This window comes from Suncus etruscus, chromosome 3 (genome assembly GCF_024139225.1).
Source record: "Suncus etruscus isolate mSunEtr1 chromosome 3, mSunEtr1.pri.cur, whole genome shotgun sequence".
NCBI classification, from domain to species: Eukaryota; Metazoa; Chordata; class Mammalia; order Eulipotyphla; family Soricidae; genus Suncus; species Suncus etruscus.
Genome location: NC_064850.1, coordinates 60458753 through 60485067, shown reverse-complemented (window position 1 = coordinate 60485067; position 26315 = coordinate 60458753). Strand labels below are relative to the sequence as shown.

Here is a 26315-nt window from a genome sequence, read left to right as displayed (position 1 = left end):
CTACATGTATTCCTTGAGGTCATACTTCTTACTTTTAAATACTAATATGCCCACTATATCAATATTACATATGTGTACATGTAGGAAACAAAATGTAAGCAGACCTGGGGATGCGGAAGAGGGAATGAGAAAGAAAGAGAATGAGATCGAGAGAGAGAGAGAGAGAGAGAGAGAGAGAGAGAGAGAGAGAGAGAGAGAGAGAGAATGTGAGAGAGAGAGAATGTGAGAGAGTGAGGGAGAGTGACAGTAAGAGAGATCATAGATCATAACAAGAGAACTGGCAAGGAGGAGGCCTGGCACTCCAGGCCAAAGTGCTACATTTAGTGAAGAAAGAGAGGAAAGCAGAGCAAGGTGCATCTGGCTAATGCTGCTTATGCTGCATATTAGGCCCAGTCAGGGGGCTAGGGTTCCCCAGGAACACCCCAGCCTGCAGGATCTCTACCTTTCTGAACCCCCCTCTAGAAACCCCATTTTCCGGATCCTGCTTTTATACCTAGTCACTTGACAGTTACAGGGGGGCAGATCCCAGTCCATTGTCAGTTACAGAGGTGCATTATCACCCCCTAAAGCTACATTAACATTTATACAGTAACATGTACATATATAATTCCTATATATCTATTAAATTTGTTAAAGTCTGTTACCTTTAGTAAGGTCAGATATCTTGAAAGGATATTTATTTCTAAAGAAATAATGGAAAAATTTATACTAATGAGATTGCTTAGCTTATTGAAGGAAGGATAAAAAAATTATGTGGAGTGAGAAAATGAATTTTAGAGAGTGAATATTTTAAGTATAGCCATGATGTGAAGATGAAATAATTTGACTCATGTTATCATTTGATTACAGAGAAAATTACTTCTAACTTATTCCAGAACTTTCTATAGAAACATTTGTAAATTGAAGAACCACTGCTCAGATTAACATGTATATATAATTCATGTTCTGAATTGTAGATATTTGTTAGCCTTAAAATAGAAAAATATACTCCACTTATGCATTCTGGTGGACTGGACCATTTTTCCCCTAAACATTTTGCAGTTGCAGGTCCTTCAATTCCATAACCGTCATCACATCTGTATATGGCTTCTTCTCCATATTGGTAACCATTAAACTTCTGGGACTGAATTACACCATGAGGAATCACAGGTGGTAATTCACAAGGAAGTCCTGAAAATTATGAAAAAAGTCTTACTTTGGAATTTAATTTTCTTTAAAGCTAATAAAATTTAAAATGTTGCTTTACACTGGACAATTTTATATGGCTCTAAAGCACGATGCGGAACCTATGAGGACATCACTGAGGTGTGCATATATGCCCTAAAAATAGCCTTGTGAAAAGTTATCAGTTGTCATTATGAACAAGAACATGAACAAGAATATATACGTGTGTATATATTCATGAGATAAACACCAATGTCTTTCCTAGCCAATTATTAATAATAAAAAGAAACACAGGGAGAATAAACCATTTTACAAAATGTATTCTGTAGTGTGGGAATTGGGACAAAAAAGAAAAACAATAATAAACCAGGCAAAGAAAGCACAACAGCATGCGAAATTGTATAGATCCTTCACATCTTTAGTCAGGTTGACTCCAAGATATTTGAGTTTGTGTGGAACTAATGTGAATGGGATTGTTCTCTTAATGTCCATTTCTTCCCTATCATTATTAGTGTATAAAAAGGCCATTGATTTTTGTGTGTTAATTTTGTAGCCTGCCACTTTGCTATATGAATCTATTATTTCTAGAAGCTTTTTGGTAGAGTCTTTAGGGTTTTCTAAGTAGAGTATCATGTCATCTGCAAACAGTGATAGCTTGACTTATTCCTTTTCTATCTGGATTCCCTTGATATCGTTTTCTTGCCTAATCGCTATAGCAAGTACTTCCAGTACTATGTTGAATAGGAGTGGTGAGAGAGGACAGCCTTGTCTTGTACCAGAATTTAGAGGGAAGGATTTTAGTTTTTCTCCATTGAGGATAATATTTGCCACTGGCTTCTGGTAGATGGCTTTGACTATATTGAGAAAGGTTCCTTTTATTCCTATCTTGCTGAGAGTTTTCATCAAGAATGGGTGTTGAACCTTATCAAATGCTTTTTCTGCGTCTATTGATATGACCATGTGATTTTTATTTTTTGTTGTTGTTTATGTTGTGTATTATATTGATAGATTTACAGATGTTAAACCAGCCTTGTATTCCTGGGATGAAACCTACTTGATCAAAGTGAATGATCTTCTTGATGAGGCACTGGATCCTGTTCGCCAGGATTTTGTGTTCATCAGGGATATTGGTCTGTAATTTTCTTTTTTGGCAGCATCTCTATTAGGTTTTGGTATTAAGGTGATGTTGGCTTCATAAAAGCTATTTGGAAGTGTTCCTGTTTTTTCGATTTCATAAAAGAGCCTGGCCAGGATTGGTAGTAGTTCCTCTTGAAAGGTTTGAAAGAATTCATTCGTGAATCCATCAGGGCCTGGGCTTTTGTTTTTGGGCAAATTTTTTATTACAGTTTTAATTTCCTCAATAGTGATGGGGGTGTTTAGATATGCTACCTCTTCTTTATTCAACCGTGGAAGGTTATATGAGTTCAGAAATTTATTCATTTCTTCCAGGTTCTCATATTTAGTGGCATAGAGTCTCTCAAAGTATTCTCTGAATACCCTTTGGATCTCTGCAATTTCTGTCGTGATCTTCCCCTTTTCATTTCTAATACGCGTTATCAAGTTTCTCTCTCTTTTTTGCTTTGTGAGTTTTGCCAATGGTCTATCAATCTTGTTTATTTTTTCAAAGAAACAACTTCTGATTTCGTTGATCTTTTGGATTGTTTTTTTGGGTTTCCACTTCGTTGATTTCTGCTCTCAGCTTTGTTATTTCCTTCTGTCTCCATATTTTTGGGTCCTTTTGTTGAGCACTTTCTAGTTCTATTAGCTGTGTCATTAAGCTACTCAGGTAAGCTCCTTCTTCCTTCCTGATGTGTGCTTGCAAAGCTATAAATTTTCCTCTCAGTACTGCTTTTGCTGTGTCCCATAAGTTCTGATAGTTTGTGTCTTTATTGTCATTTGTTTCCAGGACCCTTTTGATTTCCTCCTTGATTTCATCTCGGACCCACTGATTATTCAGTATGAGGCTGTTTAACTTCCAGATGTTAAATTTTTTCTTCTGTGTCCCTTTGCAGTTCACATCTAACTTCAGAGCCTTGTGGTCAGCAAAGGTAGCGTGCAAAATGTCTATCTTTTTTATTTTATGGAGGTATGTTTTATGTGCCAGCACGTGATCTATCCTGGAGAATGATCCATGTACATTGGAAAAAGAATGTGTATCCAGGTTTCTGAGGATGGAGTGCCCTATATATATCTACTAGGCCTCTTTCTTCCATTTCTCTTTTCAGGTCTAGTATATTTTTGTTGGGTTTCCATTTGGTTGACCTATCAAGTGTTGACAAGCCTGTGTTGAGGTCTCCCACAATTATTGTGTTATTATTGATATCCTTCTTCAGATTTGTCAACAATTGTATTAAATACTTTGCTGGTCCCTCATTCGGTGCATATATGTTTAGGAGAGTGATTTCTTCTTGCTGTACAAATCCCTTGATTAGTACATAGCATGCGGAATTGTGCATTGAAATCTTATCTATGCTTATACACAGGAACATGATAGGCACACCTATAGGTAAGCTCCATTTCACTCTACAGTGAGTTATAATATCCTCCCCAAAAAGACAGAATTACAATATTTTCAATGAGCTAATGCAATGTATTATGTCAATAATGTATCATTATGTAATAATGTAATATTATTATGTCAATAATAGTATTTATTGTACTATATAAAAGTTTTTTTGTAGAAAGCATAAATAACATATAAATATATAGAAGGTTTTATAAATGTATAAATCTGAATGATCCCATCACAATATTTTGATGATTATGATACTTAACAAATTATATTGGATGTATAATAGTAGTGTATGAGCTAAGCTCACCTACACACTGAGGTGGAGAACTCCATTTGCCCATAGTGCATGTTACCCAATCTTCTTCCAGTATTTTGAAGCCAGCTTGACAAGTGTAACTTAATTTGGTGCCATGCGGGTAAATGTTGGGCGTAAGTGAAGAGTTCGATGACATAATGTTTCCATTTTCAATAGAAGGTGGCTGGGAACATGGACGTTTTGCTAGAGGAAGAATAGAGATGAAAAGTTCAAGTAAAATATATAGTCAAAATAAAAATATATCAAGTTCTGGGACATGGAATAAGAAAAATGTGAACCAATTAAATTATTGAGAGGTTGAAAAAAAAATGAAGCCTGAATGGTTATATTTTAAATAGATTTTACACTTATCTTCACTATGCTCCCTCATGTGTACTATTTCTCTTGAGTAAAATATTCATGAATAGAATTTGCAGTAATTTTACATAAGTAACAGCTTCCATTCTTCTCTACTTGTTTCACACCACAAGCAGAATTTTAATTTATTTGCTTGATACAGCAATTTTTTATTTCGAGATAAAGTAAATGAATATAAATGTTTTTACCTTTTTCATTTAAGTAAAGCAACAATTTTAGAATTAATGTTACAAACAAGCTGTGCTGTACTGACCAACACAGTGTGGTATTGACTGCCAAATTCCATTTTTGCACTCGATTTCTTCTGATTCGGAGTCCTGGATGAGATAATTTTCTTGGCAGAGAATTGATATTTTTTCTCCATCCTGATAATTTACTGTGGTTGTCATAGGTTGAGTATTGGGAATCTGAGGTGGAGGTGGGCATAGTTGTACTTGTTTTTCTAAAAATATTAAAATTATATATCTTGATTATAAACCAGTCAAGGAGTTGAAATGATAATTGAAGAAATACAAAGCTCAATAATAAATTATCATAAATAATTGCATGACAATATACTCAGCTTTATTAATTAATAGCACTGGGTGGGCATAACCTGGCTGGATATAGATCTTAGCTAGGAGCTCAATAATTACCAACCAAGGTTTTGAAAAAAGGAGGAACTCAGAGAAATAATGTTCACTATAGCTGAGAAAATGGAAGGAAAATTTTATCAACTCAAAGAATAACTGATGCAAAATATTTGAGGATACATTGAAATAGAATTGGAAAAAAATCTAGGAGACAACAATGAAAAACAGCAACAGAATTCAGAATGAAGAATGTATTTGTTTTAAGGACAAAATACAAGCAAGCATCGCAGAAGAAGAGGAAAAAGAAAAGAACTTAAAACATGTAAGAAAATGTAAAATATTTGATGGATCCATCAAAAGGAATAATCTTTGATTTATAGGAATTTTGGAAGGAGAAGCAAATGATAGAAGGGGCAAAGAAAAGCTAGTTGAAGAGATGGTAGCTGAATACTTTCACAATCACTGAGAGAATTCCTGTGCCTAGATTCAAGAGGCCCAAAGAGTACTAAACAAAGCAATTCCACATAGACAAACATTAAAATGTACTCTATTCAAATTGGAAAGGAACAAAGGCATAGATTAGTTAAAGAATCAAGAGAAGAGACATCTAAAACACAAAAGAAAGAACATCTTTTCACAGCAGATCTTTCTAATGAAACCCTATGAGCAAGAAGACAATGGGATGATATATTTGAAACAGAGTAGGGCAAAATCTCTAACTGAGGAAGTTCTTCCTGCAAGGCTACCATTCAAATTTGAGGGGATAAGAATGTTCTCAGTAAAACAAAGTACAAGACATTTACTACATCAAATACAGCTCTGCAATGAATATTAAATGATTCCTGTAAAAAACAAAAAAAATGATATAAATTGCCTATTTTGTAAATTGTTTATTAAATAATTGATTACTATAACTTATAACCTAATATGATATGACTAATATTTATCAATGATATTGATGAATTTCTAATTATATACCATTTGAAATTGTGTATAATTAGTAACTAATTTTTAAAAGCAGCACAAATAAACACTTTCATAATCAGGAGAGACTAAAATAAATATTTAAGATTTAACACAAAAAAGCTCACCATTGCAATTTATTTTAGGATCCCATTGTCCATTTATGCAAGTTGAGTACTTTGTTTCTGATGTTCTTTTACATACATAACTTACAGTTTCATTATGATTAAATTCATTTTTATTTGATAAGTTTGGATTAGTTGCAAATAATCTCGCTGGTGTACATTTCTGAAGCAAATGTGTTGCTATAAAATGAAAATATTACATTGAAAAGATAAGAACTAAAAACTAACTAAAGAGTCAAAAAAGTATAGTATAATAATATGATAATTTATGCCTGAAAATTCTACCAACACAATTATTCCTAATCATATTGTATGAGATGGACGATGATATGTCTATGTATTGTGTGTCCAACCTCAGGTATTTCAGAGAAAGTATCCATCATGGAAACATGTTGCACTTTGGGATTAGAACACGAGAAGCTTTCAGGGATGATCTTTCGAGTTAAAGGTAATCACATGACTAAAGATATTCCCAAATTTGACATCTGTGCAAATGTTCATATTCATTTAATTCATTATTTAGAATTTCAAAAATCACATAAATTTTAAATCTATAACCTGTAAGCATTTAAATAAAAACAATTATCTCTGAAAACTTTATGGATTAATTAAAAAAAACTATTTATTTTTTAATTTTTTTTTGTCTCTGATTTTTTCTATTTAATTTTTCCCATAGGTTAACCAGTAGTTCTGTGCTGGGAATACATGAATGAACAACACATTACGATTCCCTTCTATAATGGAATATGGGCTAAAGTTCTACAATGTACTTAAAATAATTTGTGAATTCTAATGCTGGTGTGTAAATTGGAGACTCAAGCCTTTCCTTAAATATAGACCCCATTAAACTCTTAGAGATAAGTTATTTAAGGGAAAGTGGAAGAGAATTCTCAAAATTTTCCTAGTTGATCATCAAAGATTTGGTGATCTAAAGGTTCAGAAGCTTCCCCTATGGAGCAGAGAGCATAACCAGATAGTTTTCCTGAAAAACTTGCCAGTGTCCTATGAGAAAATTGTATTGCTGTCTGTGAAGACTTTCTACCAACCCACGCTCCTGCATATTCACTTCTGTTCTGTTGGATCTGAAATAGAGGGAAATTATAACTATCATTGTTGAGAGAGATAAGACTTCTAGAAGAGTCGAGCAAGGAAGTATGACTCTAATGTTTCTTGTTCCTGGGCCTGAAGGATACTATACAAAAAATGTTACATTCTTCTGTCTATGAGTACAAGCATTTTCATCATATGAATATCAATTAGTAAAATATAGCTTGATATTTGTAAATAATTTTTTTCAGGGATTAAAGATTCATAGAATAATTTTCATTCATATTTTCCTTTGACAATTCATTAGAGTGCGATTGATGTTTGGCTTCATTGTCATTTAAGACTTCATATTTTCTGGACCGAGCAGTATACAAACGATAAGGTATCCGCCTAGCATGGACCATGATTTGATCCTCGACATCCCGTATGGTCCCCCAAGCCTGGAGCGATTTCTGAGCACATAGCCAGGAGTAACCCCAAAGAAAGCCTTCATATTTTCTTATTTTGGGGGGCCACACCTGATGACGCTGAGGGGATACCCCTAGTTTTGCACTCAGAAATATCGCCTGGCTTGGGGACCATATAGGATGCCGGGAGGATCAAACCACAGTCCATTCTAGGTTAGCACGTGCAAGGCAGATGCCTACAGTTTGTGCCACTGCTCTGACCCCAAGACTTCATATCTTTAAAACTATATACCATTTTGAAAAAAATAGGTTTTCAAAAGAAAAGACCAAGTTTTAATAGCAAAAAATTGAAGATAGACTTGTACCAATGCATTTAGGAAGTTGGGTCCACATTCCACGGAGGCATGTAACTGATCTCTGTCCAATCATTGTAAATCCTTCTGTGCAACTGAACTTTACTGAATCTCCATGATAAATAGGAGGAACAGAAGGTTCAGAAAAGCCATGATCAAGTTCAGGTATATTTTCACATGTTCGGTCCTCCACTATAAAAAAATTAAAGTATGTTTCTCTTAGAATATAAATTATGTTTATATGAATATAAACAAAAGACGTATTTTGATAATACTTAGACATTACCAATGCATTTAGGCAAATCTGTCCATTCTCCATCAACACACTGAATTTTACTAGCACCCTTCATCAGAAACTGAGAATCACACATGTATTCCACCACGTCACCATGTTCATAGTTCTCTTTCTGCATTTCCTTAGTTTTTCCATGGATAAGTTGAGGGGGTGAACCACACGATTTTACGTATTCTACAGTAGATATGTGTAATAAATGGTTAATGTGTACAATCACAAAAAATGTTAGTAACTGAAAAATCCAAAAATGGCTATTTTTTTTCAACACCTTTGTTGTTATAACACCTGCTATAGCATTCTTAAACTGTTCAAAGCAGATTCTGTTACAGCAGATTCATGTTTGTCAGTCCTAGTATATTGAACTTATTTACTGAACTATGTTAAAGCCCATAAAATTTCTTGAGTAACCTAAATATTATGAGGATGCTTTAATGTTTATATTTTATAAGACATTAAATTATTAAATTGTTTGAAAAATTCAATATTCATACATAATTAAAATACTTCACCAAAATGTTTAAAAAATACCATCATTAATTTTATCAGTATATTTGAACTTTATTCAAGCCATACAAATGAATGAATTACAGCCATCTAGAAGTTTGTTTAGATATACTCAAATGCTCATAAAATTTGAGTTGAAGTCAATGATATGTCATAGGTGCAATGCCATTGACACAATCGTATATACTTTGTCAAGGACACAACTCTCTTAATGCATTTGATCAGAGACACACTGGAAGTCAACAGAAAGATGAGAGGAAAAATGCTGATACCGAAAATCTGACTTCTTCATTCAAAAATTGTGAGATAAACAATTACCTCTACATGCTAGATTATTAGGGGACCATCCAAAGTGGTAGCACTGACTCGAATCTGGTCCAACTATCACACGTTTATTTTTACAGGTGAATTTCAACACCTCTCCAATTTTATATTTTAGTTTTCTGGAATCAGCGGTTATGTACATATCATTCAATTCAGGAACAGGGCATTCTCTTTCTGTAGGAAAGTAAATAATTTGATATGGTTATATAGTAATTTTCAAAGTACATTGCATGTGTTCTGTGAGAATGAGGTTTATAAATTCAACAAGTTATTTTCCTTGGAAATATTAAGTAATGATTCTTAAAATAGCCTGTAATTTTATATTGGAGTCTCAGATACATTTACCAAAGAGTAAATAATATGAATATGAATAATACACTCTAAAATTTATTTGCAAAATCAACTTACTTGTTTTTATAATAAAAGTCCTGAACAGTAGATATTCTGAATATACATATATAATATATATCTGTGTTTGTCTTTTGTTTATATAGGGCATCAGGAAAGTGATTCTCAAGAGGAAGTAAAGAGCCACAAACCTGTGATATTAAAATCTAAATTATTGGGGCCAGAGAGATAGTGGTAGGGTGCTTGCCTTGCACTTAGCTGACTCAGGACAAACCTAGATTCAATCCCCAGCATCCCATATTGTCTCCCAAGCCAGGAGTGATTTTTGAACACATACCCAGGAGTAATCCCTGAATTTCACCAGGTGTGACCCCAAAACAAAAAATAAAATAAAATAAAATCTAAATTTTTGCAAAACAGGGGCCGGGCGGTGGCGCTAAAGGTAAGGTTCCTGCCTTGCCTGCGCTAGCCTTGGACGGACCGCGGTTCGATCCCCCAGTGTCCCATATGGTCCCCCAAGCCAGGAGCAACTTCTGAGCACATAGCCAGGAGTAACCCCTGAGCATTACCGGGTGTGGCCCAAAAACCAAAAAAAAAAAATTTTTTTTGCAAAACATAAAAATGCATTTGGAGCTTCCAAGAGATATGCTAGCTCAAAATTCAAATACTAGATGTATGTAAGAGGACTAGGTTTTAGCACAAGCATTACAATGTCTATGAAGTCATAGGGTCTAACTCTGAAGCACAATGCCAGAATTGTAACTCCTGAGCACCACTGCATATGGCTCAAAAAAAAAAAGCTATTTTATTTGCATTACTCCTATCTTGATAATTAATATATAAAGCTTAGAATTGGACTGAGGGGACAGAGAGTTAGCTGTTAGTCTTAGCCAAAAGCCTCATACTGTCAGGCCTAGAGTCACATTGGATAGGAAACATATAAAACATACCAGTTTTAAGTCACTTATCAAGCCCACTAACATAAAATCAAATATAAACTTAAAAAAAGCTCTTAGTTAAATTAGATGTAAGGTTTTTTGAAAGCAATACACAATACTGCAAAAAACTCAAATATGTTTTGTTTCGGTTAAATGTCTTATAATTCAGTTGTATCAGAATTGCATGAGATCTACTGAGATTCTACTCTTATTCCAATATTCTATAACACAATTATTTTCTACTTGTCTGATTCCTTGATTATGTGCATTTCTAGATCTGTTATATTCAGTTTAAAAAATTCCTGTGTTATATTTTCAGAAAAATATGGACATAACAACAACCAAAAGAGCTTTGTTGTGGGTGCCAGAGAGTTTGTACAGAAGTTATAAATCTTTTATTGTTTGTTTGTTTATTTATTTTTTATTTTGGGGGCCATATCTGGTGATGCTCAAGGGTTATTCTTGACTATACGCTCCAAAATCACTCCTGGCTTGGGTAACCATTTGGGAAGCTGGGATTCTAACCACCATCTATCCTGGATCTGCTGTGTCCAAGGCAAACACCCTACTCCTGTGCTATTGTTTCAGCCAGGAAAATCACTGATCTTAATGTATCTTAATGTATTCTAGTTTGGTTTAATTCTGAGGGCATTGGTACTCTGAGCACTCCTAAAAGTGATCCCAGAATGCAGAACTAGAAGTAAGCCTTGTTTACAGTAAGGTGTGATCCCACAAAAAACAAAAACAAAGCACAAATACAAAGAGAGAAAGAGCCTGTTTATTGCTGTTCACAAGATCTATATTTGCCTACTTCCCAATTAAAATTCATGATTATTTTACAACTTCAGAAAGCTCATTTTATTTTATTAAAAATTATTTATGTGATTATTTGTTTTATTTTGAGCCCTTAGCCTGTGCTCAGGGCTTACCTCTTGCTCTGTGCTCAAAGATAACTCCTGGAATGCTAAGCATGCCAAATAAGATGCTGAGGTTTATACCTGGCCAACTACATTCAAGGCCCTCGGAATATTGTTCCTGACACAATCTCCCTCCCAGTTATTGAGAATATATTTTATATTCTTATATATCTCTTATTGAGAATATAATTTAGCTCTGGAAGATCTGTTCCCTGTTTAATGGCCAATACATGTTATCTCTCTATACTGTCAAGCTAGACTCTAGGCTTACAATTACTGTTTAAAATAGTTTAGAAATTTAACACTTAAGGATAGATATCTAATGACAAAACTCAGGTGCAAAACTGATGAAGAATTGTAAGGAACTGTAATTTTTATTCATGTACGCTACATATTCAATAATTTGGATACCAACATTTAATATAACAATAGTAATCATACTTTACTCACAAACAAATAATGTATATGATCCCTGGGTAAAAGAACTCTATGCTTTGTGTTATACATAGATTACTCTCTTTGGACTTCTAAGCACCCTTTCTTCCTAGTTCACATTAAGCTCGAAGGTCACACCTTAATTTTAATTCTTTCTTTTATAAATAACTTTAGATCAAAGAGTTCATCTCACTGATTATTAAAAAAAATACTTGAAAATCCAGTACTTACCAAAACATTCAGGTTTATCAGACCAATCATTGTGACCACATACGATGGAACCCATGGTCCTTCCTTCTTTGTTTTCATAGCCAGGTTTGCATTCATAGTCCAGCCGGTCATTGAGCTTAAACCTTGTGCCATTACTTTGTGTTCTGGCATTCTCAAATACTGGCCTATCACAAGATTCTAATGCATATTACAATTAGATATTTTATTTCTAATGTTATGTTGAGATCATTTATAATTGTATAATTCTTTTGAAGGGACAAAAAAGAGGTATTCTTTAGTATGTATTTAAAAAAATATACAAAACTAAAATAGATCATCAGTGATATACTACTCACCTACAACAATTACTCAGAAGAAAAACTCTGCATTTCTCTTTTAATAATTTAAACATATTTTAAAATTTATATTTATAGATTTATTGCATAACCAATAAATTGGGCAAGATTGATTTGTGGATTTTTTAGCTGACTAAATTATTTGTATAATATGATGCCAATTATAGTATAGACATTATTACATATATGGCATAGTAAGATGATTTATTAAAGAAGATTAATTTCTAGCAATACAATTAAATGGTAAAATATTTTATAAATCTTATTTATTATATTGCAATTTTAAGCAAAGATACTGATTTTACTTTCTTGACATATTACTAATGTTTTGTTATGCTTCTAAAGTTGAATAACTATAATTCTATTGTTTATAATGAGTGTTAAGAAGTAATATGTAAAGAAAATTGTATTTTCAAAAACAATATTCTATAGTGGTATCATTAAAGGTTTACTAAATAAGCATCCAAATAAGCCAAAACATACAAAAGTAAAGCAAAAGGTAACAAAATAAATGAGAGCTATTTTACTTCCATAATAAGTTTGTTGCAATCCTGAACTGATTATGACTTTGTGCAAATAGAGTTTGATTTAGTGCCAACATTTACCTTTTACTTTTTTCCTTTTGTTAATGTTCATAGTCAGCATAGAAATTAAAAGTAGAATATAAATTATAAAGGTTAAGTTACTGAAAGATCATGCATAAAGTAATCATCTTCTCATTTTAAATCATAATTTCATATTTAAAATTAAATATAGAGACAAAGGTTTAATCTCTGAAAACAAACACAGTAAGGCACATGAAATTCAAATAAAAATATGTTTTGTCTTTTTTGGTGGGGCACAACTGTTGACCTCAGGGTTTACTCCTGGCTATGCGCTCAGAAACCACTCCTGGCTTGTGGGACCATCTGGTACACCGGGGATCGAACCACTGTCCGTCCTAGGCAAGCACTTGCAAGGCAGATGCATTACCTCTAGTGCCACAACGTGGTCCCAAATAAAAATATTTTTGAGACTACATTAACTACACATAAGACTTCTTAATATTTTTCTTATTTATTTATTTATTTATTTATTTATTTATTTATTTATTTATTTATTGGTTTTTGGCCCAACCTGGTGATGTTCAGGGGTTACTCCTGGCTATGCACTCAGAAATCGCTCCTGGCTCAGGAGACCAAAATGAATGACGGGGATTGAACCCAGGTCCATTTTTGGGAAGGCAGATTGCAAGGCAAAAGCCCTACACCTGTGCTATTACTTTGGATCCTTCTTAATGTTTTCTAACTTATTCTGCATTTTACTTTATTTTTATTTTACTGAGTTTTGTTTTGTTTTTGGTTGGTGGTGTTCACTCAGTAATAGAAGTTATTCCTGGCTTTGCACTCAGAAATGAGTACTGTCAGTGCTCAAAGGACCAGATGAAATGCTGGAGATAGAACCTAGATGGGCCATGTGCAAGGCCAATACCCTACCCGCTGCCTTATCTTTCTAGTCCCTCATATTATATTTTAAAATGGAAATTAGTTGAACTGAAAGATGGACTAATAGTTTACCTGAATCAAATCTATCTTAAAGGCTAAAAAGTTGTCTTTTGTGGGGGGAGGTGGGTTGAGTTTTGGGTCACTGGGTATAGTGGTGCTCAGAAATCACTCCTGGTTCTGAGGTTAGGGTTATTCCTTGCAATACTTGAGGGACCATATAGGATGTCAGGGATCAAATCTGGCTCAGATCTAGGTTAATGAAAACACCCTAATCACTGTGCAAATTGTTCCAGGCACACTTGTTCATATTTCCTCTCAAAAGTTTATATAATTCAATTTCTTTATTATCTTTAGCTTTTGGCTCACTTAGTGATACTTAGAGCTTACTACTGGACCAGTCTGGGGACCATTATCTTTCCATAATTAAAATACAGTTCAATTATTTACACTTTAAAATACAAGTTGAAACAAGGACAATGTTTTATTTTTCTTAATTAAAGTACATAGGCACCCTCTCCCAAGTGCTAATGCACTGTAATTAAAGTGAGATTTTGTGTAGTGATTAGAATAATGGATACTAACTTAATTTATTACTTACTAATGCATATTGGTTGTTCTGACCATCCACTCTGCTGACATGTGATTGATCCTGTTGTTTCACCATTTTCTGTTATATATCCTGGTTGGCACTTATATTGTGTTTGTGTATTTAGGGAATAATCATAGTTACTTTCCGAAAAAAAGCCATTCTTAATTTCTATATCTGATTTTGAACATTTTTCTAAGGGGAGAAAGCATAAGGCAGACATAAGTATGTATTCAATAAGCAATTTAATAAAGAGTAAAATAATATAACCATATTTCTAAAAGCAGTTGTAAAGACGCCTTGGAAAGATTTTAATCCCCAAGTTCCTGTGTCAGATAAAATAAACAGTTTCTCAACATATTAGATAAATATATATCATTAAAATGTTATTGAGGCCTGGAGTACAGGTGTTAAGGCACATGTTTCAAATATGACTGGTCCCAGGTCCATCGTTGCACCACTTGGTCCTGTGGGCATTCTGTGTGCAGGCAGAATTGAATGTCTCTGAGCACTGTCATGGTGGGCAGGTAGTCCCATGTATATAGTAGGACCAGAGAAGCACTGAATATTCTAGTCTTTTCCTTTCCGTTGAATTGCTGCTGAATGGAGGCCTCATGCCTCCCGTGTACCATTTGAGAAGCCTAAACAAACAAACAATGTTGAAGAAAAGCATACTAAAAGTACTCTCTTTTATACAATTATGAGAAATATGCCTGTCCAATAAGCATGTAACCCTACAATATCCCAGAGTTCTATACACAATGATTCTTTTTAAGTCTTATTTTAAAGATTGTCTAGTTTGATTTTCTTAAGAAACTGCAGACCACAGTTTACCAACTTTCACAGATCAACTCTGGCACTGATCATAAAGAATCTTCCACAACAGCTATTAGAACTTTTGACTCTGAGTATCAGAAATGATAGTTTGCCTTTTCTTATGTAAAACCGTAAGAATTCATACTGTACTATCAATTTAATGAAGTTCAACACTTTCTTTTGAAACCTAAAGCCAACATCATGATTCGAAACTTACATAGCTCTTAAAACAGTAAAAGTGCATTTATGTTAGTCACTACTTCTCTTCACCAAACTCAACCTCACTTACTCAAGAATCTATAGATAAAGATTCAAAAGAAAAGACAAGATATTTATAAATGGATGAAAAACTGTTAAACAAAAATTTCATGAGATAGGTAAAGTAGTTATGAGAGGAAAATGTTACCACTATATTTATGTAAATAAAAAGAATAATGCTAATATTTATTTTGTTTTGTTTTGTTTTGGGGTGGGTCACACCCGGAAGCTCTCAGGAGTTAGTCCTGGCTTGATGCTGTTGTTATTATTGTTGTTTTGCTGTCTTATTGGCTGACACTCTCCAGTATTTAGGGCCTATTCCTGACAACTCGCACTTCTTAAAGTTTACTCTTAGCTTTGCACTCAGGGACTCATCTTGGAGGGCTCAGGCAACCAAATGAAATGCCGGGCCTTGGACCCAGATCAGCAAATGCCCTGTACAAATGCATTGTACAATAGCCCAGATCCAATTTCATTTCTTTCTAAATTTCTTTAGTCAGTGAAACAAAAAATCATCTCAGCATTATTTTAATTTGTTTGTTTTGCTTTTATTTGAAGTCCACATTGGGTGATTTTGAAGTGTTACTTTTGGCTCTGCATTTGGGAATTACTCCTGGCATAGCTTGGGGACCTTATGGGATGCTAAGGTTTGAACCTGGATTGGCTGAATGCAAAACAAGTGGAGTACCTGCTAAACTCTCATTCCTGGCTCTTTTTGTAAGGTAAATACTAACCAGACTCCAAAATCAGATATGTAGAAATAGTACAAAATATAAATTTATAAGATTTTTATCATGGTTAATATATATGAAGGTCTCTATAAAATCCAAATTAACCAAACTGTACAAAACATTAAAGAATTATAAACTACGATTTGGTGGGATTTACTTCGGGAATGCAGGGTTGGTTAAATCGAGGTACTCAATGTAATTTATCACATCAATACAAGGAGGGAACAGAGGATTTATAGATGCAAAGAGAGATTTGACAAAATCAAAATCTGATTTATGATACAAGCTCTCGAATAGAAGAAACTTTCCTCAATGTGCTTGAAATTATTTCCAAACTCAAGCTAATATCATACACAATTGTGAAAACGTGAAAGTTTTATTTCAAGGAAGATTGAAGAACAGGATGCCCACACTTATCACAATTATTTAACTTAATAATGGAAGACATTGCCATAGCAACTAGGCAATAAATATATATTGAGAGATCCAGATTGAAAAAATGTCAACTGTTACTATTGACAGATACCATAATATTATTCTTCAATATTACTAACGAGTCTATGAAAAACTCCTGGAAATTATATGCCTGTACAGAAAGTGGCAATATACAAAATCAATTTGCAGAAATACATTGCATTTTTAGAAGAAAATAATGAAAAGAAAAATTAATGCAATCTCATTCACATTGTTCCTTAAAAAATCTAACATCTGGGAAAAAAGGGATATCTGAGACATACAAAAAGCTAACAATCATTACTAAAAAAACTCAGAAGAAATGCAAAGAAAAGAGACACAACCACTGTCGATGGATGGGAAAGATTATAATTCTATTCACAACTGTTCAGAGTCAATGAAATACTTATCAATATTTCCAAGTCATTTTTTTTATTTTTCGGCCACACCTGGTGGCAATCAGGGGTTAATTCTGGCTATGTGCTCAGAAATCGCTCCAGGCTTAGGGGACCTTATGGGACTCCAGAGGATCGGACTTCGGTCTGTCCTAGGCTACAATGGGCAAGGTAGATGCCTTAAGGCTGGCGCCACAGCTCTAGGCTCTGCAAGTAATTTTCAATGTTATAAATGAAATAGTTAGATGTAGTAATAAATATCTCAGAAAGGTAAAAGCATTCTTGGGGAAAAATGATGGTCAATTATTCTTTAATCAAATTCTATTCATTGTGGAAATACAAATAAAAATGAGTAATATTTTATACCATAGAGACTAGGTTATAAAATAGGATAGAAACAGTCATTGTTGATAATGATGTGGAGAAAACAGCCCACATCTATTGATGCTGGGAAGGTCTTTGGTTCAGTCTCTGGAAAATAAACTGACCTCCTGCATATATACCCAAAAGTACTATGCAGAGAAAGAATTTGAAATCTTGTTGACTATAGTATTATTGACAGTAAGTAGTGGACTAATACAGGGCTTATACAGTGAGAATTCATTGTATGTGTTTTGGGATTTTTTTTTTTTTTTGGATTTTGGGTCACATTCAGTAATGTTTAGTGGTAACTCCTGAGCCTACACTCAGAAACTATTTTGTAGGTGCTTGGGGGATTACAGGAATGTCAAGGATTAAATCCAACTCATTCATGTGCAAAGCAAGTGTCTTACATGCTGTACTATCTCTATGAACCTCATAGGAAATCCTTATTAATTTTTTATTAAGAAACTATGATATACAATGTAATCGATGACTTTCATACATAAAATTTTTGAATGAATTTTTTATATGCAGAATATAAAAAATATATTCGTTGAGGCTGTCATGTTTGCATGAATATAGCGTTTGCTCTGCATTTTTTTTGGTAAAGATTGATTTATTGGTGATAATTTAGTACAAGTTAATAAATATTGATCCCAAAGAACTCAGATTAGTGGTCCATTTTTTCAATTGACCGTTGGGGTAATAAATTGAAGTCAATCTTGCTTCTTGGGAAATGAAGCCATAACCAGCTGATATATGGCATATGCTGTTCCACCAACTGTAAGAATCATAGTGGCTCTATACAGGAGAGCATCAGATACCCTACCCTTTGGATGTGTTGGAAGTCCATTATCCTCTTGAAATACTTTTTGATTCTCTGGCACCTTATTTTCAAACTGTCTATGGTTCTCTGGGTAATCTGACGAAGAGCCATCAAATTCCGCAGCATCTTGCCTTAATGATCTCCAACCCTGATGCAGACCGAACTGTAGCAATGATCGCCTCAGTGGAACCTGAACTACATTATTTTGCTCTCTGCATTTTAAGAAGCAATTTTTTCTCAATATTTACACCAAATTTGTTATTAAATTACGGTAAGTTACAAAGCTATCCTAACTGAGTTTCTGGCATGCAATGTTTTAACAGTTGTTTTCACTTATTACACTCCACCCATGCTCTGCTTTCCCTGCCTAGGATGACAGTACTGATAGAGTATCATGCATATTACTTTGCCTCCTCTCATTGGCCTGTCCTCCTCCACTTCCCTTGATAGTTAGAGTGCACCTTCTGTGATCTTCTCCATCTCTAACCAAACTTTCTACTGAGGACCAGTTCTCGAGCTCTTACTGTTGAGCTTGTTGATTTCCCACTAAAATTTATTTATTTTCTGAGAGATACTATGAGAGAGATCATTCTTTGTCCATCCTTCTCCCTCTAATTTCCCTCGGCTGGATATTCATCAGTTTGGTTCATATAGCAGGAAATCCCATGGCTTCATAATTTCTTATCAGCAAATTTTACTGAGTTTTTGAGACCAAATACATTCTATGCTTTCTCAAGCTTTCTGTGATCTTCTCCTTATGCATGCTTTCACTGAAATTTAAAAACAAACATAGTATGTAGCCTTAGACCCCATTACTTACTGATTTGGATGCATCTGGGAGGAGGGTCCCAACCATTCTCTGTGCAGGTCATAAAGCTCTCTCCATTTGGCAGACTATAGCCACGATAGCACTCAGCTTTTATAGATTGACCTTGTTTATACGTTTTGGCATACCATGGACCTTTTCCATTTTCCAAGTCATTAAAAACACATGTTCCTAATGGTAATAAAAATAAAATTTAAAAAATTCAAACTGTTATTAGCTGAAAAACATAAGCATAAAGAAAATTTCATGCTACTAACCAATGTTTTTTTAAAAGAAACAAAGTAATTTTAATGCTGTTTATTATTGTTTTATAGTTAAATAAGTATAAAACATACATTTATAAAGTTTCTATTTCTACATCTCCTAAATGTTTTTCTCAAAAGGCATCATAGTAAGACTTAATTTTCATCTCAAAAAGCATCATTATAAGAATTAATTTGCCCTCCAGTTTATAAAACTAGGTTCTTGGACCTGGGGAAATTGTCCAAAAGAGTGCAATTCACACTTGGCCTGGGTTAGCTTCGAGGTTCTATTCTCTGTACTGCATGGCTTAGTGTAGCCTTGGTAGCACCCTCAACACTTCTGGGCAGATAATCCCTAACCTATCACTACATCTTTCACATCAGTGTTCATTTCTTGGTCTTATTACATACACAGTTATAGTATGTTTACTCACTGCGGCAAAGTTCTGTTGGCATTGGCTCCCATCCTGATTGTGTGCACTTAATGATGCCATAGTAACGGTTTGATTGAGGCTCATAGTCTTGATCACAATAATAGTAGTAATATTTTCCTATGTGTGCTGGAAAGTATGGCTTGTATCTACTTTCATCATATAGGGCTCCATGTGATATTTTTGGAAAGTCACAAGGCTTGACTTGAAATAAAAAAGAGGCATATGTATATTTTAATTTAAGAGTTATAAAACTCTTAAAATGTAATCATAATTTAAATAAATTTAATTAACATTTTAATACTTTTTTATTAGAATCGAGTACAAAAATGTTATAAAATATAGTTGATTGTGGTATTTCAAGGTAAAAACTCATTCATTATATTTGGTATTGGAATATGTTTGAATGGTAAATCTCATGCCTTCCATGTTGAGAGTCTTTGATCCACAAGATAACACAAATATACAAACACATGTATATATGTATATCATTAGACATTCTGAATCTTATTAGATATATGATATATAAACTTACCTATAACCTCTTCAAGCAGAAAACTAAACATACATATTTGACAAATCCATTTAAACCTAACCCCATGTTGATTGAGTGGTGATAGTGATTTTTCACTCATATGTATTTTTTCTTTTGTTCTCCGAAATCATAGGCCTGCCTCTTCTTTGAAGACAAAAAAGTAGGAGATAGAGTTTGTTTTTCATACTAAAATGTGTCATATAATTTTTATGATTTGGGGGTATACCATAAAACGTAAAGAAAAATGATAGGGCCCGGAGAGATAGCACAGCGGCGTTTGCCTTGCAAGCAGCCGATCCAGGACTAAAAGGTGGTTGGTTCGAATCCCGGTGTCCCATATGGTCCCCCGTGCCTGCCACGAGCTATTTCTGAGCAGACAGCCAGGAGTAAACCCTGAGAACCGCCGGGTGTGACCCAAAAACCAAAAGAAAAATGATAGTACTTATAACCCAGTAAATAACATTTCTGCGGGAAGAGAAATAGTACAATGGGTTACATATTTGCCTGCAGATATTTGACCAGTTTTGATTGAGACATCTCATATGGTTCACTTAGGACTAATTGCTGAGTAAGAGAAAGCCTAGATCCAGGAGTATCATCAGGTGTGGCCCAAGAACAAAAAAGAAAGTGAAGAAAAATCTGTTAAAAATTGGGTGGTTGGCTGAGGTTTTGGGAGAGTGGTGAAGATGGAGTTTTAAGTCATACCCATCAATTCTTTGGACTTAATCCTGGTTCTGTGCTCAGGGATCATCATTACAGTGCTCAGGGGCCATATGCAGTGCTGGAGACTGACCAAGAATAGCTGCATCTTATGCAAAAATGTTAAGACTTAGGAATTAATCTTAAGAATCTTTTAGACTTTGTTCACTCTGAGGACTTCAGGGGAAACTCCTATCTTTGCCTGCAACTGTGCTTCTGAATCCCCGAAGGTTTCCTCAGAGGCCTAGGGAGCATACCCCCAAAAAACTGCATTTTGAAGCTGCTGAGTGCATACATTCTGGGGCTGTGGGATCGCTCTGCCATCCTGTGCCTTTGTTCACTCTGAGGACTTCAGGGGAAACTCCTATCTCTGTCTGTCTGAAACTGTGCTTCTGAATCCCCGAAGGTTTCCTCAGAAGTCTAGGTAGTGCACCCCCAAAAAACTGCATTTTGAAGCTGGTGAGTGCATACATTCTGGGGCTGCGGGATTGCTCTGCCATGCTGTGCCTTTGTTCACTCTGAGGACTTCAGGGGAAACTCCTATCTCTGTCTGCCTGAAACTGTGCTTCTGAATCTCCGAAGGTTTCCTCAGAGGCCTAGGGGGCACACCCCCAAAAAACTGCATTTTGAAGCTGGTGAGTGCTTACATTCTGGGGCTTCGGGATCGCTCTGCCATGCTGTGCCTTTGTTCACTCTGAGGACTTCAGGGGAAACTCCTATCTCTTTCTGCCTGAAACTCTGCTTCTGAATCCCCGAAGGTTTCCTCAGAAGACTAGGGAGCGCACCCCCAAAAAACTGCATTTTGAAGCTGGTGAGTGCGTATATTCTAGGGCTGCGAGATTGCTCTGCCCTGTTGTGCCTTTGTTCACTCTGAGTACTGTCAACTAGAGGCAGCAGAAGAGCGGCTTCGCTTTGTGGTTACGCACTCTTTCTAATCAATGAACCCCACCAGAACACGCAGGAAAAACCACACTACAAGCATGACAATGGGGAAACCTTGCAGGCAAACAACATTCATAGAGAATGAAGATGAAAGCTCGGTTTACCTAATAAATTCCAACCACCTGATTAACCTTTCAGATAAGGAGTTTAGAATAGAAATATGGAATATGTTTGTAGAACTAAAAAGAGCATAGATCTATCTGAAGAGAACACAAAGACAGAAATCAGAAAACTCCAAACTGAAATAACAGATCTGAAAAACACGGTTGCTCAACTGAAAACCACAATGGATAGCCTCACCAACAGGATATCAGCAGCTGAGGAGAGAATCGGAGTACTGGAAGATGTGATGCAGAAAAACACAACACAACAGAAGAAATTGGAAAAGAACCTTAAGACAAACAAACAGGCAATGGAAAAAGTACTCAAGGCATGCAAACAGATGAAAATAGAAGTCTTTGATAAACTCAACAGAAACAAGATAAGAATCATTGGAGTCCCAGAAACCCAGGAAGGAGATCTCCAAGAAGAATCAACTATCAAAGACATCATCAAAGAGATACTCCCAGAGTTAAAGACTACATGCAATCAAATCCTGCATGCCCGAAGAATACCAGCTAAAAGAGACCCAAAGAAAAAAACCCCAAGACATATCCTCATTACAATAACAAATCCCATAGATGGTGATAGAATACTGAAAGCAGCAAGATCAAAAAGGGAAATTACATTCAAAGGAGCATCCCTAAGACTTACAGCAGACATGTCACAAGAAACTCTCAAGGCCAGAAGACAGTGGTGGGATATTGTGACAAGACTGAATGAAAGAGCACCCAGCCCGACACACGCTCAGGTTTGGAAGAAGAATACACAGCTTCATGGATAAACAACAGTTCAGAAACTTCACAGATGATAAAGCAGCCTTAAAGGAAAAACTGACAGGTTTACTCTAAGATAAGAGAGACCAACAAACACAACAAACTTATCTACAAAGATGACATTAAATCCTATGACAATCATCTCCCTCAATGTCAATGGACTAAATTCACAAATTAAAAGACAGAGTGGAAAAATGGGTCAAAAAGATGAATCCAACCTTCTGCTGCCTACAAGAAACACATCTGAATAGTCAGAACAAACATAGACTCAAAATCAAAGGCTGGAAGAAAATTATCCAAGTAAACAACACCCTCAAAAAAGCTGGGGTGGCCATATTAATATCTGATGACACCAGCTTTATACTCAGAAAAGTGGTAAGGGACAAAGATGGACACTATGTACTAATCAAGGAATATGTGCAACAGGAAGAAATCAGACTATTAAACATATATGCACCCAATGAGAGACTACAAATTATCTAATACAATTACTGACAAATCTGAAAGAAGAAATCAATAATAACACAATCATTGTGGGAGACTTCAACACAGCCCTATCAACACTTGATAGGTCAACCAGACTGAAACCCAACAAAAACATACTAGCCCTGAAAAGAGTTATGGAAGAAAGAGGACTAGTAGATATATACAGGACACTCCATCCCAAAAAACCTGGATACACATTCTTTTCCAATGTACATGGGTCATTCTCCAGAATAGACTACATGCTGACACATAAAACATACCTCCATAAAATCAAGAGGATAGAAATCTTGTAGGCTACCTTTGCTGACCACAAGACTCTGAAATTAGATGTGAACTACAAAGCCACACAGAAGAAAAACTTTAACAATTGGAAATGAAACACCCTGCTACTGAATAACCAGTGGGTCTGAGGTGAAATCAAAAAGGAAATCAAGACTTTCCTGGAAACAAATGATAATGAAGACACAAACTGCCAGAATCTATGGGACACAGCAAAAGTGATCCTGAGAGGAAAATTTATAGCTCTACAAGCACACATCAGGAAGGAAGAAGGAGCATACCTGAATAACTTAATGGCACAGCTAAAAAATTAGAAAATGACCAACAAAAGGAACCAAAAATAGGGAGACAGAAGGAAATAACAAAGCTGAAAGCAGAACTCAATGAAGTGGAAAACCAAAAAGCAATCCAAAAGATCAATGAAAGCAGAAGCTGGTTTTTTGAAAAAAATAAACAAGATTGATAGACCATTGGCAAAACTCACAAAGAAAGAGTGGGAGAGAAATCTGATAACCTGTATTAGAAATAAAAATGTGAAGATCACGACAGAAATTGCAAAAATCCAAAGGGTAATCAGAGACTACTTTGAGAAACTTTATGCTACAAAACATGAGAACCTAGAAGAAATAGAAAAATTCTTGGACACTTTTAACCTTCCACATTTAAGTAAGAAGGATGTAGCATATCTAAACTCCCCCATCACTACTGAGGAATTTGAAACTGCAATCAAACATCTACCCAAAAATAAAAGCCCAGGCACAGATGGTTTTCCTAATGAATTTTTTCAAATCTTTCAAGAAGAGCTACTACCAATCCTAGCCAAGCTCTTCCATGAAATTGAAAAAATGGGAACACTCCCAAACTGCTTTTATGAAGCCAACATCACCTTGATACCAAAACCAGACAGAGACGCTGCAAAAAAAGAAAATTACAGACCAATATCCCTGATGAATGCTGATGCAAAGATCTTCAACAAAATCCTGGCAAATAGGATCCAATGCATCATCAAGAAGATCATACACTACGACCAAGTAGGTTTCATCCCAGTAATGCAAGGATGGTTTAACATCCGTAAATCTATTAACATCATACACAACATCAACAACAAGAAAAACAAAAGTCACATGATCATATCAATAGATGCAGAGAAAGCATTTGATAAGGTCCAACACCCATTCTTGATCAAAACTCTCAGCAAGATGGGAATGGAAGGAACCTTTCACAATTTAGTTGAAGCCATCTACCACAAGCCAATCACAAATATTATCTTCAGTGGAGAAAAACTAAAAGCCTTTCCCCTAAATTCTGGTACAAGACAAGGCTGTCCTCTCCTCTTCAACATTGTACTGGAAGTTCTTGCTATAGCGATCAGGCAAGAAAAATATATCAAGGGAATCCAGATAGGAAAGGAAGAAGTCAAGCTCTCATTGTTTGCAGATGACATGATACTCTACCTAGAAAACCCCAAAGACTCTATCATAAAGCTTCTAGAAACAATAGATTCATATAGCAAGGTGGCAGGCTACAAAATCAACCTACACAAATCAATGGCCTTTTTATACACCAGTAATGATAGGGAAGAGATGGAAGTCAGGAAGGCAATCCCATTCACAATAGTGCGACACAACTCAAATATCTTGGGGTCAACTTGACCAAAGACATGAAGGACCTATACAAAGAAAAGTATAAAGCCCTGATCCAAGAAATAAGAGGGGACACATGGAAATGGAAACACTTACCCTGCTCATGGTTTGGCAGGATTAACATCATTAAAATGGCAATAATCCCCAAAGCATTATACAGATTTAATGCGATCCCCTTAAAAATACCCATGACATTCTTCAAAGAAGTGGATCAAACACTTATGAAGTTCATCTGGAACAATAAACACCCTCGAATAGCTAACACACTCCTAGGGAAAAGGAAAATGGGAGGCATTACTTTCCCCAATGTTAAACTGTACTACAAAGCAATAGTTATCAAAACAGTATGATATTGGAATAAAGACAGACCTTCAGATCAGTGGAATAGGCTTGAGTTCTCAGAGAACATTCCCCAGACATACAATTACCTAATTTTTAACAAAGGAGCAAGAAATCCTAAGTGGATCAGGGAAAATCTCTTCAACAAGTGGTGCTGAAAGAACTGGTTAGCCACTTGCAAAAAAGCGAACATAGACCCCTAGTTAACATCATGTACGAAGGTAAAATCCAAATGGATTAAAGACCTTGATATCAGACCGGATACGATAAGGTATATAGAACAACACGTCGGTAAAACACTCCATGACATTGAGACTAAAGGCATCTTCAAGGAGGAAACTGCACTTTCCAAACAAGTGTAATCAAGATATTCAAATAAAGGAAAAAAATAAATTACATAATCCTAAAAAAAAAGAATCTTTTAGATTGTCTCTAGTTCAAAGTACTAATTCTTAATAATCAAATATATAAAATGATGGTCAATATATTAATATTATTGCAATTGAGAAAGTAGTACTTTTGGGATATTTATTATCAAACTAAGCGCATTATAATTATACACATAGAGTTATTCTTATGTTTAGAATAATGTTAACTATTTAAGAATGTTAGAGCACTCTTCAAATACCATTTTGGGTGAGGAGCCAAACGCAACTTAAATTGGGGGCTACTCATGGACTAGTTCTTAGATGGCCATAAAGTACAAGAAATAACCTGGGACCCCTCATATGCAAAGCATGTGCTCCAGCCCTTGAGCTATGTCCCTGGTAAAGTAGATAATAATTATAAGCTCTATCTCCTTTACAAATACTTTTTTAAAAATTGGCATGTGAGCAATAGTACAGTGGGTTAGGCATTTGCATGACTATATATGGTTATCTAGGGTTTTATCTCTGCATTTCATATGGGATGTCCATCCCACACTGAACACCTCCAGGTGTGTCCCAATAAACCAAAAAAGTT

At 35.1% G+C, this 26315-nt stretch overlaps 1 protein-coding gene and 1 pseudogene across 1 annotated transcript in view; both read right to left on the bottom strand.

Annotated features, from left to right (window-relative positions):
• CFH (complement factor H) overlaps nt 1–26315 on the bottom strand; it is a 66311-nt gene that overhangs the window by 7039 nt on the left and 32957 nt on the right. Inside the window, exons 8-18 of the mRNA XM_049769749.1 lie at nt 19558–19758; nt 18876–19052; nt 14226–14408; nt 11809–11985; nt 8934–9113; nt 8103–8285; nt 7829–8008; nt 6013–6189; nt 4603–4791; nt 3984–4175; nt 994–1170 (exon numbers count right to left, since the gene is read on the bottom strand). Coding sequence (XP_049625706.1) covers nt 994–1170; nt 3984–4175; nt 4603–4791; nt 6013–6189; nt 7829–8008; nt 8103–8285; nt 8934–9113; nt 11809–11985; nt 14226–14408; nt 18876–19052; nt 19558–19758 — 2016 coding nt within the window. The remainder of the gene's footprint in view (nt 1–993; nt 1171–3983; nt 4176–4602; nt 4792–6012; nt 6190–7828; nt 8009–8102; nt 8286–8933; nt 9114–11808; nt 11986–14225; nt 14409–18875; nt 19053–19557; nt 19759–26315) is intronic.
• LOC126003497 (cytochrome c oxidase subunit 7A2, mitochondrial-like) lies at nt 17870–18310 on the bottom strand (annotated as a pseudogene).